This window comes from Cupressus sempervirens, chromosome 3, assembly GCF_028749045.1.
Source record: "Cupressus sempervirens isolate cs-2001-9-10 chromosome 3, ASM2874904v1, whole genome shotgun sequence".
NCBI classification, from domain to species: Eukaryota; Viridiplantae; Streptophyta; class Pinopsida; order Cupressales; family Cupressaceae; genus Cupressus; species Cupressus sempervirens.
Window position 1 is genome coordinate 512,603,094 of NC_143120.1, and position 19,697 is coordinate 512,622,790.

At 35.8% G+C, this 19,697-nt stretch overlaps 1 protein-coding gene across 2 annotated transcripts in view; it reads left to right on the top strand.

Moving 5' to 3' along the window:
- LOC149567424 (fatty acid amide hydrolase-like) overlaps positions 1-19,697 on the top strand; it is a 255,275-nt gene that overhangs the window by 37,974 nt on the left and 197,604 nt on the right. For both annotated transcript variants that reach the window (XM_089820607.1, XM_089820609.1), the window contains exons 4-6: positions 16,490-16,550; positions 16,786-16,976; positions 17,195-17,324. In XM_089820607.1, coding sequence (XP_089676733.1) covers positions 16,490-16,550; positions 16,786-16,976; positions 17,195-17,324 — 382 coding nt within the window. The remainder of the gene's footprint in view (positions 1-16,489; positions 16,551-16,785; positions 16,977-17,194; positions 17,325-19,697) is intronic.

A 19,697-nucleotide genomic window follows, 5' to 3' on the forward strand; every position in this document is an offset into this window, starting at 1 on the left:
GAAACATTTCTTGGTCCCTTAGGTTATGAATTGAATGATAAAACAACGGTTAGATACATGATTTATTGTTGAAATCAGAGAAGGACCAAGCTCAATATAGATATGGAACCTATGATGAGATTACCCAATCAGCTCATCAGGCATCCTTGGAGAAGGCATTTCATAAGAAGATAGAAACAATAATGAAGAAAGCCTTAACAGAAGCCGGTATGACTGAGAGTGAGTCACAGGTAGTTAGGCAGACCATGAAGCAAGGTATAACATATGTGCAACCTTTGTCAGTGTCTATTGCAGAGACATCTTTGGAACAGAGCATTCCCTATGCAGCAATATTAGATGTACAAACAAGTGAGTCGAAGAGGAAATTAGAGAGATTAGTGGAAACTGTGACCACAAAGACAAAAATGGTCAAGCAACAAGCCATTGGACTAGGGAAGAGACAAAAGACATTGTTGACAATTGTTGAGTCTAGTGAAGAAGAAGAAGAAGAAGAAGCTAAACAGTTAGAGAAGGTAACTACTTCTAAGTAGTTAGTAGGCAAAAGTCGGCAACCCTGGAAGCCAAAGATAGAGAAGATAAATTCAGCTATTGCTAATGAAGACAACTTTGTTCAAATGATCAAATTTTATGATTTGTATAATAATTTTGAGAAAGATTAGATTGATATCTCTACTGTGACATACATAATGGCCAATAATTTGAAACTTAAAAATATTGAAGGCACAGTAAACTAGAAAGTCTATGACAGACTCATTGAAAAGAAGACACTAGCTCGAGAAGAGGACTTAGAACTTCGGAAGTCTATTTTAAGAACAAAATGCAAGACTGATGACGAAGAAGAAGTCAAGAGATTGCTGAACAATCTAACACCTTACTTGAGAAACAAAGTAAGACCATTTCTGTTTATGGTGGGTGAGAAAGATAAGAAGTGAAACTGCAGCAGCTATAAGTCAGATGATGATAGAGTCCAAGGCAACATCTTCACCAACACCTAGAACCTCGGAAGTGTTAGTAAGTGGTGACACAATGTAGATAGATCAGACCAATGTTACCATTAACATTGATGATACAAACCCGTTTGAGAGTTCTGAACAGAATGAACCTCACACTGAGGATATTGAAGATCAATTGAGACAAATTGAAGAGAAAAAGAGGTTATTAGAGGAAGAGAAAAGGAAAATAGAAAAGACCAATCAGAAATTGCTTGAAGATGAGATTAAAAGAAAAGTTGAGGAAGAAAAGAAAAGATTAGTTGAAGAAATGAAAAGGAAAATAGAGGAAGATAAGGAGAAGAGAATAGAGGAAGAAGAGAAGAGAGAAAAAGAAAGAAAAGAAAGGGAAGAGAAAGAGAAAGAAGAAAGAAGCAAAGAGGCAGCTAAAAAGAAGCAAAGGGAAGATGATACTAAACCTTCTAGTTCATCTACTCCGCTTTCGCTTGCTAGCCTAACAATTGATGATGATGAGCAAATTGACTTGATTTCATCCTTGTCAAAACTTATTCAAAAGAACAAGATAGTGAAGAGCCTACAGAGAACCTTGATGGAGGTTACTGACAAATTACATAGTACTCTGGCAGTGCAACACACAGAAGCAAATCCTGAATAGAGGGCATAGGCAGTGCTAAAATCTTTTGATGAAGAATTCACAAATTTTTCAAATGTTGCAGAAACAAAGGCATAGATCTCACATGATGCTAACTTGTTTAGCACTATTTGTCAGAATATCAAGAACGATTTGATAAGTCTTGATACTTGTATCAAGGAACTTCGGAAATGTCAACAGGATGTCAAGATATTGTACATAAAGTGTGCCCTATCTCACAAGTTGACTAAGGACATTGACAGTCAGATTGGAGGAAAGATGAGTGAGCTTGAGGCTCTATCTAGCCAGTTACAACATCCTGCTAGTAAAATTGACGATTTTGAAGGACAAGTGGCCAATATTCATAATGATGTCAGGAAACTGGAACTTCGGAAGGAACAAATTTTGAAGAGAGTGTCGAATTTTAGAGAGTCTATTGCTCTGAAAATATCTGTTGTTGAGAGACAGTTGGAGGAATGTGTCAAGGCCAAGGACACTTATTCTAACTTTTTATACTCCGACCTTAATGTAGTTGAGATTGCATCATATGCCCTATGTGCAATTCTCACCTTTGCTGAATTAGCCAAGGATACATGGGCTAAAGGTATGAACAATCTTAAGGCAAGTTTTGATGATTGCATGAAGATACTATCAGTGTAAAGCAGATGTTTACAGAGATTTTGACAGCAGATGGACAGTTTTTGACATTTTAACCTTTGTCATTGATGTCAAAGTGGAGAAGTACATAAGAAAATTGTAAATTAGGTATAGAGGAGAAAATAATATTGTAAAGTATGAAATCATATTGTAAGGGGGAGCATACGTAAGATGGACAAATTGTAATAGATGTTAAAGTGTTATTTATTTTAAGTTTTTGATACTTAGCCAATTTTCCCTATTCTGTTGTGATCAATGCCAAAGGGGAGATTGTTGACAATTGGCTAATGAAGATATGTAATTATTGTCATTTATGGCAACACATGATGTACATGCTTACAGGAAACCTTGGAAATAAAGATATTTAACTTTTGGTACTTAGAAAATTGTCTAAGTATGAATTTGGTATACAACAGTGTATTGTTTTGTATGTAACTTGTTACCGACATCATATTATGACTAGCGAAGTTAGATGGAGATAGTATACATGTTGATGATGACGTGTATAACCTCGAAAGTCAGTACAGACTGTATGAAAAAGAGATATTCGTGTTTTACCAATGAAACAGGACAATGAAATTAAAGAAAATGAATTAATTTGTTTACAAAATAATTACTTGACCAATTAGGGCCGACATCTTAGATGTTTACTCTAAGTTGGAAAAGTGTATTGTGGTCTTAGCCAACCCAATAGCAATTTATGAAAAGGCATGGTATTTATAGAAAGAACATCTTGCGATAAGAAGTTTGAAGTATTGTAGTAGTTGTGTTAAGCGATTATATGCGAACTTTTGTGAAAGCGATATATGCATAGTTTTGTAAAGCTATCTTTTGTGATCCGAGATTGAGCTAAAGATTAGAGATCAGTTAAGAAAGAAGTTACAATACCTATATTCTAGAAGTTTGATTACTTGCTTAGGCAGTGAGCTCTTCATGCAATTGGAAGTGGATGTTTGGGTAGTGGGCTCATCTTGCATCTACTGTACTACAACTCCTAACAGGGTTGGCACAACTCGTAACAAGGATTCAAAGTCTCCTAATAGGGACTCTCTATATTGAATTTTCTCATTGACTCCTAACAAGGTCCATCCTCTAACAAGGAACTTATATATCAGTATATTATCTAGTGGGTATCATCCCCACTGGGGTTTTCCCTTGGCCAGGTTTTCCCTAGTTAACAAAATATGGTGTTATGAGTTATCTTTGTGCATGGTTACTATTACTATTCAACATTATTTTATTACTTTGTTATGTATGGTTTAAAGTAACAAATAATATCTAGTTGGCGACTAAAGTTTGTAAATTACTGATTCACCCCCCACCTCGTCCCTCAGTAATTCCTATTTCTAACAGAAATAATCGCCCATTTGTGAAAAGGTTGACATTACATCAAAAATGTCAAATAGAAAAAGGAATGCTAGATGTAGAGCCTCTTGTATTCTAGCGTAAACAAATCTACAGAAGAGCCCTAGCCAGAGCCAAGTTAGCTAGGCAATCAAATTATGGTTAGCACTAGCAGAGAGGATTGCTAAGAACAAAAGTTTAGCTTGAGGTAGGTGTCAAAGGAGAAGAGCCACACCTCAAACTATCATACTTAAACAAAAAAATTGTGTTATATACTAAGATATGAGTGTGTCTAGGTTTGTCCTAGATGTTGGTGCTAGTGTGCACGGATGCCCGGATGCCCTTGGATTCTGCACGGGTGCTCTCCTGGGATCCAAATGTGATTGCTTCTCTAGTATTATTTTTGCTCATTTCTTCTTTTCTTTGGCATAGCAAGCTTGAACCTCTTCCACGTGCAAAACTGAATCATGCACCTCTAGGCCACTCAGCTGATGTCTGGGAGGTCTTTGATCATATAAGAGTTCATAAATCATATATACATTCGCAACAGCTGAAAATTGGGCTTGTGTTTTTGGTTAGGAACTTGAAAAGAACAATTGTGCCATAGTATTCATAGACAGAGAAATGCGCTATTCACCATTAAATCTTGTGCACGATGATTATAGTATGTGATATTTATAACACGCCTCTAAATATTGAACAATATCTTTCTAGTGCAAGACAAACATGGTATTAACTAGTTTGGCGTTGAAAGTGCATCCACTGCTGAGTGTATTGGGAGGCTTGGTATTTGTTTTCTTTGTTTTCTTTGTTTAGTTGTTTAGGCAGGAAATTTTGGACTTCCCTTCATTGTCATAAATGGTTCAATCTGCACGCATAGTCATCTAAAGTTCTCTCCTCATTTCTTCCTGTTAAGCAATTGCATTTGGATTCCAACTTTGGCAGTTGGGGTATATATTTCTTTCATTTCTTTGCATATATAAATTATAGTTTATATATTATATATATTATTATTAAGTATATATTTATTTAAATATAAAATAAAAATACACACACACACACACTTATAGAGACCCATCCAAATGCATCCAAAATCCAATAAACAAAATTGCGCATATGTGCTTCAGAACCCTGCACCAACATCAGAACTAGAACTAGAATCAGTAACTTAGGCTATATATGTTATACACAAAACTGGCTATTTGGGGAGTGTTAAAATATTAATAGAATATTTGACTGACATTCACACTTTTTTGTAGGTTCCAATTCTTTCGACCCCTACCTAAATCGTGAATTATATCTTTTTTGATAGGTTAGTTAAGGGTTCTGCTGGGGCCTTTACCCAAAGGAAATAAATAGAAGTACAATAAATGCCAGGAAATCTGAGAAAGGCCTACTAGGCAAATAATACTTGTAGAGCTAAAATTGTCAGGACAAAAATACTGTCTAGAAGAACTGCACCCAGTGGCTAACACTGAAAAAAGTGCATTTTATATTTATTATAACTACCATAGGTAATCGGAATCATCACGTTGGATTTTCTTCTCTCTTTTGCGCATTAGAACTTTTTCACTTTGCAAGCTGTTAGGAAATTTGGCCAATACTTAGAAGTAGAGACTATCATAAATACAAGCATGGGGATCAAGATGTTTTTAGAACAAATTTAATTTAGGGTCGAGGGTGTTTTGGACCATTTTATTCTGGTTATTTTTTGGATAGTTATGTTATAAAGAAGGTGTTTGTTTTTCGACACTGGTGTGGTATTGCCACAAAGCCTAAAGGATGCACTCTTGTGTTTGTTATTTTGTTGTGTAGGCATAATCAGATATGCAGAGGATAAATTAGCTGTGCAAGAATATTCAGTTAAAAAGAAATTAATTATGGAGGAGCAAACAGTTATGCAAAATAAGTTAATGCTTTAGATGTTGTTGGTAAGTGTCCAATATATCACATTAGGATTTGTGACATGGCTTAACAACCTCTTGTGAGATGCTTAACTTGGATGGTAGCAGTTTCCTGAAAAGATGCATCTTTTGGGAAGAAAGGCCAGCTCAACTCCCTATCAATGGTATTATAGGTGGGTTACGGGTTCGAACCCCTTGGGTAGTGCTGAGGGGGACATTGTTTATAAGTGTCCCGCTTATCCACATGGGATTTGTGACATGGCTTAATAGTCTCTTGTGAGATCCTTAAGTACGGCGGTAGTAGTTTCCTATAAAGATTAATCTTTTGGAAAAAATGACTAGCTCAACTCCCTATAGATATATGTTATTTATGCCCAGTACAGTCATCAGCTACTCTACAGTTATAGTGTGAGATACTAAAACTTATGCTGTCATTTATTAATTAGTCATCAGTCAGTGTTAGAAAGTTGTCAGTTACTGTAAATTGATTGTATCAATGGCAAAGCAAATAATGAATGATTATATTTTAAACTTCGATGGAAAATATTCTTGTGTGGAAATAGTATTGAGCAAGATCCTAGAGGTTTTTATGGCCAAGTACAGAATCCATACTGCCCTTGTATTAAACCTAAGTTTGGCATATTTATCTTGCCAAAAAGATACTTATTCTTTTTGTAATCGAAAGAATGATACAGAAAATGATTTATAGTGTTTTTTAGTTTTCATTCCATGTTAAGCATGCTATTTTGTGGTCTATATATGTAAGAGCCCTGCTGGCTCTCTCTGTAGCTATGTTGAAGAATGTGTTACTTTTGTTTTTGGTTTTTGCAATTTTTTAGTTTTTTGGATTATATAATTTTTTTGGGTTTTTCAAAGATATATGAAATGCTGAAATGAACAATTAAACAAACAACTACTAACAATGCCAATATAGAACCAATGGCTTGCAAATTGGACACTAGCAATTTTATTACAAATAAGTCTCATATAATTTGTAATTAAGAATAAAAACCTGGTTAATTTGGGCGCCAAGATATGCTTGCTGCAGATTATATTTTCCAACACCACACTTAGAATGTAATAGGAAGTGATGGAACTCTAAATTATGGAAAATTTTAGAGTCCCAAGCACCATTTCAAAGAGAAAATCTTTAGATCTTGCCCACTACTTATATTCAAACAATTTGTATCAAAACACTAGAAGGAGCCTGCATAGCTGAAACTTCTTTAACTATAGATGGAATAAAGTATGTCTCATCACCAGAGCACTCTCACTGAAGGAGGTCCCAAGAAAGATTGAATGGATATTTGCTGCAGGGTAGGCATAATTATTGATGAAATTCATTGGAACATGAACGCATTCCTGGAAGTAGATGAGAATAAAGGAGGACAACAAAGCTATCGATGGAAGTAAACAGAACTGGATATGGTGTGAGAATATTTGAAACCATTTCATCTACAATTAAGGAATTCCAAAATGCACAAACGAGTACAACTGCCCCTGATACAAACATTACAAATGAGTATGTTGGGAATATGCTTCAAACTCAACAAATCATGTACTAGTTGAAGGTTGTTGCCCAGCAGGCAAGGATTAATACAGTTTTAACTCCAAACCATTCCATATATGGATGCAAGTAATGAAGCAACTCTGGGAGATTTGATGTCATACTCTTGTGATTCCCAGCCTTCCACGAGTGGTGATTCTTTTCTCAGCAGCAAGTTCTATGATTCTTCAAAACACCGTAGGCCATCTTCTCCCACCTGAGCCATATTTATCATGCACAGGAACGCTAGTAGCAGGGTAATGGATTGGTTTTCTTCTACAGTACCCACAACATCTGTTACACTGGAAGCTTTTCAGTAAGGCGCCTTGTGATCCCAAGTCGTGCATTGCTGTATCAAAACATATGTTCAAGTCACACGCTCTTATTTACAAAACCACTGATAGAATTAACATGCTACTGGAACACGGTAATCCTCTTGCACGAGAAACATGAAATTGAATAAGTATGAAGTTATTAAATTAACAATGATGAAGAAATATCACTAGTTTGTGGACATAACCAAAGTTTGAGCCAGAATTTATTCCCAGCAAGCAGAATTCTCTGATGTTTTAGCATCATTGGGAGCAGATTTAATTGCAGTCAAAATAATTAAAATATATTATACACTGTCATCGTGGATTCCCAGCCAATATTTGCGGTAACAAATATGGAACAGTTGATGTATTGGTAACACAAATTGATTATAATATTTGTGCCAACAACAATAACAATAACGAAGGTCTGTGGACAACAAAAGGCTAAACCTGAATGTGTGATATTATTTGACAACAAACAAGATGGAGACATCATTATTAACACCAAAGTCATGAAGCCACCATAAACTCTATACAGAAGGAGCGATTGAGTATAAAGACAATTTCCTTGACTGGGTGACGATTATAAGACACACGAAATGAGACAAATTGCAAAGGAGGATGACAGTATTTAAGACAAAATTACAATATCATTCAAGTATTGTCAAGGGTTTGGACAATGGTTCAACATGTAAAAGAAGCGTGCTAAAAGAAGAAAGCTTTATTTCAGTTTGCAAATGATATTGGAGAGGATGTTTCACGGTTCAACATCATATCTAAGTCTTTGTCTGCACGCTCTTCATTCTCCTTGCCTCAGACTCGTGTGATCTTGTGCTTCATTTTGGAGAGGGCAGTGGGGACTCTGTGTCACTATTGCTTGGAATACTTCTTTTCATTGTAGGCCGCGTCAAGAATGGGCCTTGTTTATACTTTACAGACCCTTTAGAGGTGCATATTGTCAAGGTTATACACACAGAGATTTCAGCCGAATGGCACACGTCCACATCATTCACTCTCAATTAGTCAATATATATCAAAATTTCAAGCAATTAAGTGGGTAAGATTGTCATTGTTTAATATAACATTCAGGAAATGATGTTGAAGCTGCATCCAAAAATAATCTGAAGAATAAAGATTAATCTACGCCGATAAAGTCTAGCAATTGTTGATACCCATAAGTCATTGAAAAGGTGCAATCATTTTATAAGACAACGAATTTGATGAATCATAAGATTGAAGCCAAAAAGGCACTAAAGAACACTATACCAAATAATAATTGAAGAAGTGCGATTAAGATAAACATTAGTTACTTTTTATTATTAAAAGATTATGAACCATTTTTGAAGAGATGCGATTTTTGATTTAAAAAACCATGTCCCCTCATATCTAAGGTATAAATAAGGGATGATTCATTTGACATGAAGACAAGAAAAAAGACACATTTGACAAGAAAAAGTATTTTACATTCCACTTGTAAGGAGGAATAAGGAGCAAAAATATGGCTTTGTAATACAAAATTCAAATATAATACTGTAATGACAAATAAAAAACCTTTTGTTTATTTAAGGCATGGAGATTTAAACTGTAGTTGATTCTTCCTTTATAATCATCTTTAGATTCCGTAAGCAATTTAAATGTCAAATAAGTGGACTGGGTCATTTATTACATTTTAAACTCAATCATCCTAGATATAGTGAAATATTAAATTGTTTCCATATCTAGGTCCAGTTTGTCTCCCTACCTTAGGAGTTAAAGTGCAATTTGGACTAGTTTAAAATTGTGTATATATATTTGATCCGTTGTGTCTTGATTATTAAATTGTTTATAGTTCAAGTGCATAGAACTTTATTAAGTTGTACGTAATAATCTTCATTGTAGTTGACTCTATTGCCTGAATAAGCAAAGGCACTAGTCCTTTGACTCATTGGAGTATTATTGGATTTATATTTGAAGTCAAAAAATCTATATCTTCCTTCTTACAAGCATCAAATCCATTATTGACAGATATTACACAAAACATTCATTCAGTTCAAACATTCAACATTCAACTTTATTTTGATCAAGTTCAAGGATTTTGCCATCCGGAGAGCTCACCAAGCTTAAATTTGCTATAGAAAAGTCTCGAACCAAGTAGTCAGTGTTTGAGGCGAAGGTTTACTTGCCTAGGTGTAGTGGAGCATGAAGCGCAGGGGGATCAAGAAGTATTCCTTTTCATTGGCCAGAACTGATTGTGGAATTCTGTCGGAGAATTGGCAAACTCTTGGATTTCCAATCTGTGGTTTTGGGAACCAACAGGGAGAATTAATGATGTTGCTTGCTGTAGTTTCACTATCCATACATGTCTTAGATGTTTGCAGAAAGTCAATCTCAGCCCTTGCCAATCCAAACACTGCTTTATAACAGGTATTTGCAGCCCTTTCAAACCCATGATCACCTCCTAAGCTGGCCACCCAGATCACATGTGCATTTGCAGGTAATGAATGCTAGTTTGCAGCTCTGTCAAGTGCCTACTTGAAATAGAGATGACAGTGTGGAAGGCTAGAGAAATAGGGCATCCAACAACAGTTATTGCAGACCTGTAATTCCCAATGCCAATCTATAAATTTGGCCTTCAAAGCTAAAACAATTTATACAGAAGTGAAAGCAAACTTGGTCTTAAAACCCTTGATCGACTTGCAGCAATATATTGGATAATTTTGGTATACAACAACACCAAAATTGAACCAGAATAATCAGAATTAATTATAACATATTCAGAGTACAATTTTCCATGACTTTGAATGGTTTGAAGTACAAATTAGAAGGGGAATCAGTCGTCACAAATCCTTGAAGAAACCTTCATCCAAAATTCACAAGTAATAAAAAACAATAGACAAGAATGAATCCCTTTCCTTCATGAAGTCTCTTTTATAATACAAAATGCAACTTGGCTTCTTCCTCACACTTTTCATTAAAGATGCTTCATCAATACACTTTTCAATTAGAAGCTTTTATTTAATAATTTTGAATAAACAACTCCCAACCTAAAAGCTTCATGAAGACACTTTTCACTTAAAAAGCTTCTTCAACACAACATCAAATTATAACAATATACTGATAAAGTTATTCACTAAGATAGCCTTAATAGATAACTTATAATATGAAGCTCCATTAATTGTCTCAATCAGACACTGATGATGCCAAAAATCGGGTGCCTCCATTGCACTGCTAAAAATAGTAATCATCCACAATTGACTTACTGTAAATAGCAAGTCAATCAACAAAGACCCTCAAAACTATTTGTCAACTCACGAGGGTCGCATTGATGAACTGTCCTTTCCCAGTTACAAGAACGTGCTAAAAATGAGGACATTACAGTCCTCCCTCCCTAAGATTGCTTGTCCTTAGGTAGTTACAATATAGTAACACATCGAACCCCAACCTCCACCAGGAGCCCATGGAAAAATGTGCATGATATCCATGTCATCACCAAATGATCCCCATAAATACAACACCATTAGCGTAAATAACATGATCTGTAGAACCATACTCAACACAAATGTTGATGATGTAGAAACCAGAACATCACAAGGAAGAAACTCATTAGGGAGTCTAGATTTGCTCCCCTTTCTTTGCGCTGTCTGAGCTATCATGCCAAACATCGGACTTAGGCAAAAACAAACTTTGCTCCCAATAAATATCTTGCACATGGGGGTCAAATATGAAATTGTATGTACTCCTCACTGTGTATACCCTAGTGAACTCTTGATCATCGTAATCTAAACCAATAGACGACTGTGAAGATTCAACTTTAACCTCATCATAGTAGACCCACATAGAATGGTTTGCCTCCCCTTTAGGCCTCAATGAATAGGTGCGTCCTTTATCATAAGGGCCTTTGCACCCATTGCAAAGTTGCCTCCTCAAATCCTCACGTGATGCCTCATCATTCTTCCTAACTGATTTCTTTTTTCATTAGTAATCGGTGGGTGTTCCTCATGTACAAGTGGAGAGTTACTTTTAGGCTGTGCTTTCTTCTTAGGAGCTGAAAACTCCATGTTCTTGGCCTTCTTGATGAGCCCCTGTAGAAAAGGCGAATGCCTTAAACCACCCTCTGAGTGGCTCCTAAAACCTCTTTGTAAATAGCATAACCAAGCGTTTCTCTGTCACATTGGGAACCATGAAAAAGAGCCTTAGAAACTTACTAATATAAAACTCTAAGATGGCAATCTGTTTGAGATGAGCAAGATCTCAAAAGTAAGTCTCTGGATCCTTTTGATCAAATCTCCTCACTGGTCTATCAACAAACTCCTGGTAGGATGTAATTTAGTCATGATGAAAAGTGACTAATCTATGATACCACCAACCATGAGCTACTCCATCCAAATGCAACACAACAAAGAGGATGGCATCCTTAGTCATGAGACACAATGCGAGATAAATATTGAGCTTATGAACCCAAGCTCATGACCTTCCCACTGCCATCAAAGTGGGCCATGGTCATCTTGCTAGCTACATCTCACAAATCAGTTTGTCTAGGCCTTTGTCTCTCAAGTGCAAGCTTGCCTCTAGTGTGCTCTTACTTCTGTGTAAGAATTTTTTCAAAGTTCAGATTCTACTTGATGGCTTGCAGAAGAGCATCCTACTCTACATAGTGAGCAACAACATCATCTACAAACAACATGGCCTCAGCCTCAGTATTGGCCACGACAACCTCTGGTCCTAGGAAAGTAGGTCACTTTGACCTATCATAAACACCAATATATCTAGTCCTTTCAATCCTATCATCAACTCTAATCCGGTTCTCAACTCTAGTTCTATCCCCAACTCTAGTCCTGTCATCTACTATGAAATTGTGCGAATTGACAAAATCACTCTTGAACTTCTCTCCCTACTTTGACCTCTGGGGAGTGCAATGCGTTGCAATGTCTCAAACAACTATTGTAGCACATCGACAACATGGTGCTGACCTTGTGCAAGGTCTGTAAATGTCTCCCTGGCCTCCTTGCCAATGTCAGAACTAGTGCCAACATCCCTGTAACTTGTACCACCTGAACCTCTAGAGCCACCAGCATCACCAATGAATGGTTCATAAGGCACAACACTTGGTGAATGGGGTTGCAAGCAGAGTGGATTTAACCATGGAAGAAAATCCTTAGTGAAGTGTGCTCAAGTTCGAGTAGTACTGGGATGGGTGACCTCCTAAAAAGTCCTTGTGCTTCACCTCTGTGAGCATCTCCTAGATCCAACGAGTGCTAAGTGTTCCATTTATTCTCATGAGAGATGAGTTCGTGTGAACCACTAGTCATGAAACTTGAGTGACTCAAAATAAAATATAGTTGAATCTTGACAGCAATACCACAATTTGATTTGCTGTGGAAAATATCTCCTACTTATCATTTGATGAGCTTAAGGGGCTTTCTAATGAATGGTTCTTAAGGCATAACACTTGGTGAAGATTTCACAAATGGGGTTGACGATAGTGCGGGTTTAACCATGGAGGAAACTCCGTAGATAAGTGTGCTCAATCTCGAGTAGTATTGGGATGGGCGACCTCTCAGGAAGTCCCGGTGCTTCACCTCTATGAGTATCACCTAGATCCAATTTGTGCTAAGTGCTCCATTTATTATCATGAGAGATGGTTTCGTGTGAACCACTAGTCATGAAACTTGATTCAAAGAGTTTGACTCAAAAAAATGACTACATAGTTGAATCCTGATAGCAATATAACAATTTGACTTGCGATGGAAAATATCTCAAACTTATCATCTGATGAGCTTAAGGGGCTTTCTAATGAATGGTTCATAAGGCACAACACTTGGTGAAGCTCTTGCAAATGGGATTGCAAGAAGAATGGCTTTAACCATGGAGAAAACTCCGTAGTTAAGCGTACTGAAGATAGAGTAGTACTGGGATGGGTGACCTCTTGAGAAGTCTTGGTGTTTCACCTCTGTGAGCATCACCTAGATCCAATGAGTGTGAAGTGTTCCATTTATTCTCATGAGAGAAGGGTTCGTGTGAACCACTACTCATGAAACTTGAGTCAAAGAGTTTGACTCAAAAAAAACTACACAGTTGAATCTTGATTAGTGATAGCAATATCACAGTTTGACTTGTGGAAAATATCTCCTACTTATCATCTGATGAGCTAAAGGATCTTTCTAATGAATGGTTCATAAGGCACAACACTTGGTGAAGGTTTTGCAAATGGGGTTGCAAGCAGAGTGAGTTTAACCATGGAGGAAACTCCGTGTTAAGCGTGCTCAAATTGGAGTAGTACAGGATGGGTGACCTCCTGGGAAGTCCCCTTGCTTCACCTTTGTGAGCATCACCTAGATCCTATGAGTGCTAAGCGTTCCATTTATTATCATGAGAGATGGGTTCGTGTGAACCGCTAGTCACAAAACTTGAGTCATAGAGTTTGACTCAAAAAAATAACTACATAGCTGAATCCTAATAGCAATATCACAGTTTGACTTGTGATGGAAAATATCCCCAACTTATCATCTGATGAGCTTAAGGGGCTTTGTAATGAGTGGTTCATAAGGCACAACACTTGGTGAAGGTTTTGCAAATGGGGTTGCAAGTAGAGTGGGTTCAATCATGGAGGAATCTCTGTAGTTAAGCATGCTCAAGCTGGAGTAGTACTAGGATGGGTAATCTCCAAGGAATTCCCGGTGCTTCACCTCTGCAAACATCACCTAGATCCAATAAGTGCTAATTATTCCATTTAATTTCATGAGAGATGGGTTTGTGTGAACCACTATTCATGAAACTTGAGTCAAAGAGTTTGACACAAAATAAGACTACACAGTTGAATTCTGATAGCAATATCACAATTTGACTTGCTATGGAAAATATCTCCTACTTACCACCAAAACCCCTGTCACCTATGCTGCCAAACTGTATCTCAAGTTTTCCATCCCTAGGTGGAGAAGTATGACCACTGTAGGTGTAGTGCATACCAAGTATGTATTTCTGTGCCATGTTGAACCCCAGTTCCCTGTAGGCTGGCAAGAAACCGCTTTGATGCCACTGTAAGAGCCCTGCTAGCTCTCTCTGTAGCAATGATGAAGAATGTGTTTATTTTGTTTTTGGTTTTGCAATTTTTTTGTAATATATATATTTTTTGGATTTTCCAAAGATATATGAAATGCTGAAATGAACAATTAAACAAACAACTACAAACAATGCCAATATAGAACCAATGGCTTGCAAATTGGACACCTGCAATTTTGTTACAAATAAGTCTCATGTAATTTGTAATTAAGAATAAGAACCTGGTTAATTTGGGCACCAAGTTATGCTTGCAGTAGATTATATTTTCCAACACCACGCTTTGAATGTGATAGGGAGAATTATGATGTTGCTTGCAGTAGTTTCAATTACCCTTACATGCCTTAGATGTTTGCAGGAAGTCAATCGTAGCCCTTGCCAATCCAGACGGTACTTTATAACAGGTATTTGCAGCCCTTTCAAATCCACAATCACCTCCTAAACTGGCTGCCCAGATCAATGTGCATTTGCAGGTAATGAATGCCAATTTGCAGCTCTGTCAAGCACCTTATAGAAAAAGAGATAACAATGTGGAAGGCAAGAGAAATAGGGCATCCAACAGCAGTTATTGCAGACCTGTAATTCCAGATGGCAGCCTGTAAATTTGCAGGTAATGAATGCCAATTTGCAGCTCTGTCAAGCACCTTCTAGAAAAATAGATAACAATGTGGAAGGCAAGAGAAATAGGGCATCCAACAGCAGTTATTGCAGACCTGTAATTCCAGACGGCAGCCTGTAAATTTGGCCTTCAAAGCTACAACAACTTATACAGAAATGAAGGGAATCTTGGTCTCAAAACCCTTCCTTGACTTGTAGCAATATATTGGATAATTTTGGTATACAACACCAAAACTCCAACCAGAATAATCAGAATTAATTCTCAAATATTGAGAGCACAATTCACACCGTCTTTCAATGGTTCAAAGTGCAAATCAGCAGAAGAATCGGTTCTCACACACCCTTGAAGATACCTTCAGCCAAAATTCACAAGTAATAAAAATCAATAGTCAAGAATGAATCCCTTTCCTTCATGAAGTCTCTTTTATAATACAAAATGAAGCTTGGCTTTTTACCTCACTTTTCCTTAAAGATGCTTCATCAATACACTTTTCAATTAGAAGCTTTCAGTTAATAATTTTGAATAAATAACTCCCAAGCTAAAAGCTTCATGAGGACACTTTTCACTTAAAAGGCTTCTTCAACACATCATCAAATTATAACAATATAATGGTAAAGTTATTCATTAAGATAGCTTTAATAAATAACTTATAATATGAAGCTCCATTAATTGACTCAATCAATCACTGACGATGCCAAGTGCCAGGTGCCTCCACTACATTGCTAAAAATAGTAATTGCCCACAATTGACTTACTATAAATAGCAAGTCAATCAACAAAGACCCTCAAAACTATCTGTTAGCTCACAAGGGTCGCAATGATAAACTGACCTCTCCTAGCTATAGGAACTTGCTAAAAATGAGGACATTACAATATATTATAGCTCCTCTCTAGAAAAATCAGATTTCAGTTTAAAGGATAGAAATTAAAAACAGAATAAATATCATATTTTTAAAAATAATTATTTTACTATAGCTGAATCTTCTTGTCATCTGTTACATCTGGTATATAACAAGTGGCATTCTCTTTGTTTGACTCAAATATTGTTGCCATGTAGATAGATGCCAACCACCAATGACAGTTAGTTGGAAAGAATTTTAAATAAAATGATATATTATAGATTAAAATATGTCCTGATACATTTAGATGCAATTTGGTTTAATTCCTACAAAATGTTCTATTTTTTGCCAATCAACTATCATGGCTCAAATAGGCTATAGATGATCTTGAGATAGGACGATAACATATGGACATTATTTCTTCATAAACAGAATTGTTATAACATATTAGAACATTATATCTTGGTTTCACATTAATGATAAATTTTTATGAATATGAATAATTGTGTAGATTGACTAATATCATATTTGAATGGCAACAGTTTGAAACTTTAAACTACAACTGAATAGTTGAAATATGATATTTGTATGCCAACTGCTATGTATAGATGTTTGTGATAGAATTTTGATCTGGTATTTTTTTTATTACAGTTATTCACATATGGGCACTACAAGGAGCCTCCTATGTATTTTCCAAAGTATCCTGATGAAGGTATTATTCATTTTCTGATTTGCAAAAACATTTGTATGTGCTATGCAGCTTATACGAGTGATTAATTGAAAATTTACGCATCTATCTTTTGATTTCCACACATTATGTTCTTAACATTATACAAAATAAAATGGCATTGGATTTTTTTTCGTAAAATAGCAAGAAATTAATTTTTAATTGGTCATTGCTAATACTGATGAAGTAAAATGTATTTGACTGATTTATACTGTGTCAGAGATTAATGAACAAGACGTAGTTTGTATCACTCCGGTCTCTTCTCCAGTTGAACGTGTTAATCAAGCTTTAAGTTGCCTTCCTCAACATTTCTTAAATGACCAAACATCATCTACGGTCCCTTTTTTTCGCCGCTGGACTATTCGTGATTTTTCAAAAGCCTATGCATCAGGGAGAATCACCCCTACAATGGTATTTGTATAGTTATATAATGACACTTTGACCTGTATGTCATTTGTTATGGCATATCGATATGCATCTTTTTCTTTTTCTTTTCTGAAAGAACATGATAATTTTTTATTCCTTGATCACATTATATAATGGACCAATATTATATTTTGTATCTAAATTGCCGTAAGAATACAAAAAGGACAATTCTATAACATGTTTAACAAGTATTTTCCTTGTAGGTGGCGGAACACTTTCTATCTGCTGTTGAAGATTCCTCAAAGCCTTATTCTCAAATGTCCATTTTTATTAATTATAATTCTAAAGATATTTTGAAACAAGCTGCAGAGTCAACATCTCGTTACGAGAGAGGTATGGTTTTATTATGTCACAAGATCTTAATCATACAATGATATAAACTATGTATTATTCTGAATAGTAAGTTTTGAAAGACAATAGTTTGATGGTGATTCTTTTTTCACCATTACAGGCATACATAATTTAAAAGATCCAAATGCCATTTAATATTGAGCTATTATTTTTCTAGCTTTTTGCAAAAAAAGATGCTTATTTGCACACCCCTCAAAATTGCTTGAATGAGGAATTTAATATGTAAGAAAATGATTTTTTTATAATACTATAATATGAATATAGGCAAGTAGAACAACAGAAACTTAATGTCTATTATGCAAGACATATCCACTTGTAGAATTTTTTTGAATAAATCCTTGATTGGAGATATCAAGATATTCATATGGAAAAAAGACTAAGGCGAAAGTCCCTATATTCACTTCTCAAGTGCTTGTGAAAAACAAACATGTATCCATATAAAAATTGTGGAACATACTCATTTTGTGCATTTCTCATGAAGTTGGTCATCATTGAATCTTGGTCTCAAGTTTACTGGTGTTATGTTTTTTTAATTTCTAATCAATGTTGTTGTATATCCAAAGGAAAATACATTCCAACACATCAAACGAGATGGAAATTGGAGCTGGGACACAGAAGTTAATGTTGAAAATCTTCCAAGTTATGGAAAGATTGTGTGGCAATGGTGAGGCCCAAAATGTCTTTTAACTTAAAAATGAGGTATTAGTAGTGAGGTGTGCACTCTTCTTCCCCAACAAACTTCTGAAAATAAGTTTTGAGTTAAAAGTGGAAAGAGGGTTTAAAGCATGAACTCTACAAAAAGAGTGCCTGAAACGTGTTTTATGTTCCAACTGAAAAGTGGCAAGAAATTCCAAGTTGTGCACTGTTCTCAAGGGGCACCATTTTTTTATAAAGTTACAGTGGCAGGAGGTAAAATGAAAGATTGCTGCTAAACACGATTGCAAGTTCCAGGGTTATTTTGTGCTAGACCAGGGAGTGATCACTCTGTCCACTAAATGGTTCGATTTGCCAAACTAACATGCCACACCTAGTCAAATTTGTTACTAGTCCCACTTGCCACTGCACAATCATACTTTGCCTCCACTAACACTCCAGTGAGGAAAAACCACTTAGCAGCTAGGAAAAGTCTCAGCTTCCAGTGCCAAGGAAAAAAAATCCATGCAATAACAATTTCCTAAATCATGCATTCAATCTGTTATCCCAAATCGACCTCCAGGAATGGATGGGCTCAATCTTAAACAGAAATCATTTCATATGAATTGCTCAAAAGGGAAGGTTCCTAATCGCTCACAACAGCTAATCAAATAAACAAATTAAATCCTTCAAATAACATAACATCCCAATGTCTAAACTTTTGAATTCAAACATACATTGCATCCTGATATTTCCTGGAAATATCAAATTCCAAACTCTGAAATTTGTTTGACATAAGACATCACAAATTTCCAAATCCATTTTTTGAATCACGTTGACATGAGTTTTATGCCACTACAACATGCATAATTGAATACTTAGTATTCAAATGAAACACCAAATCTCCAACTCTCTTTTGAACAGGGAAGCTCATATGCTAAACAATGTGATCAAATGAGAAAATCCCAAGGTTCCTTTTTAGTTGTGGACATTCACTCACAGCTATAATGATGTGATATGCTGGTATCACAAAGGGAGTTGCGCTATTCATTCAATGGACATCAACGACTTCAACTACTTTTAACCAAGCAAGTTACAAATAGGATAAGGTTTTGATATATCTAACTCTAGCAATGCAAAAGATCATTGAAGATGAGGTGAAATTTTAACCAGTCTTTGCCTTGCAAAACCATCTACACAAAGGACAATACTCACTTCTAAGGATAAGGGAATGATGTTCAAATTGTCAATACTCTATTAAATGTTGATCAATTACAATCAGGCACCACCTTGTGGACCTAATTACATAGATTTTAAGAGCCAAGTAGAAAATGGATTAGGTAGAATCTTATAGAGGAAGGCACCAATGAGTGGGCAAAAGGTAAAATATCACATGGGCTTACAACAAAGCTTCCTTTAGAAGATTATCTCCTTTGAATTTTCCCTTTGTTAGTTCAGATTTTTATCCTTAGCAAATTATCCTCTGAAAATAACCCCTTAAGCTGAAGATGAAAGACAAACAAGAAATGACCGTTGGATAGATATCCATTTATGCATGATCTTCCATTGAATTTTAGAGGTCGATTCCCTCTTATGATATTAATTTGGTTTTCCGAGTATTCTTTCGATCTTATTATGTTAGAATCGGTGATTGTTACATGTGAATGCTAATTATTATAAAAGTTTAACTGAAGGTCTTAAAAACATAATAAAAATGATTAA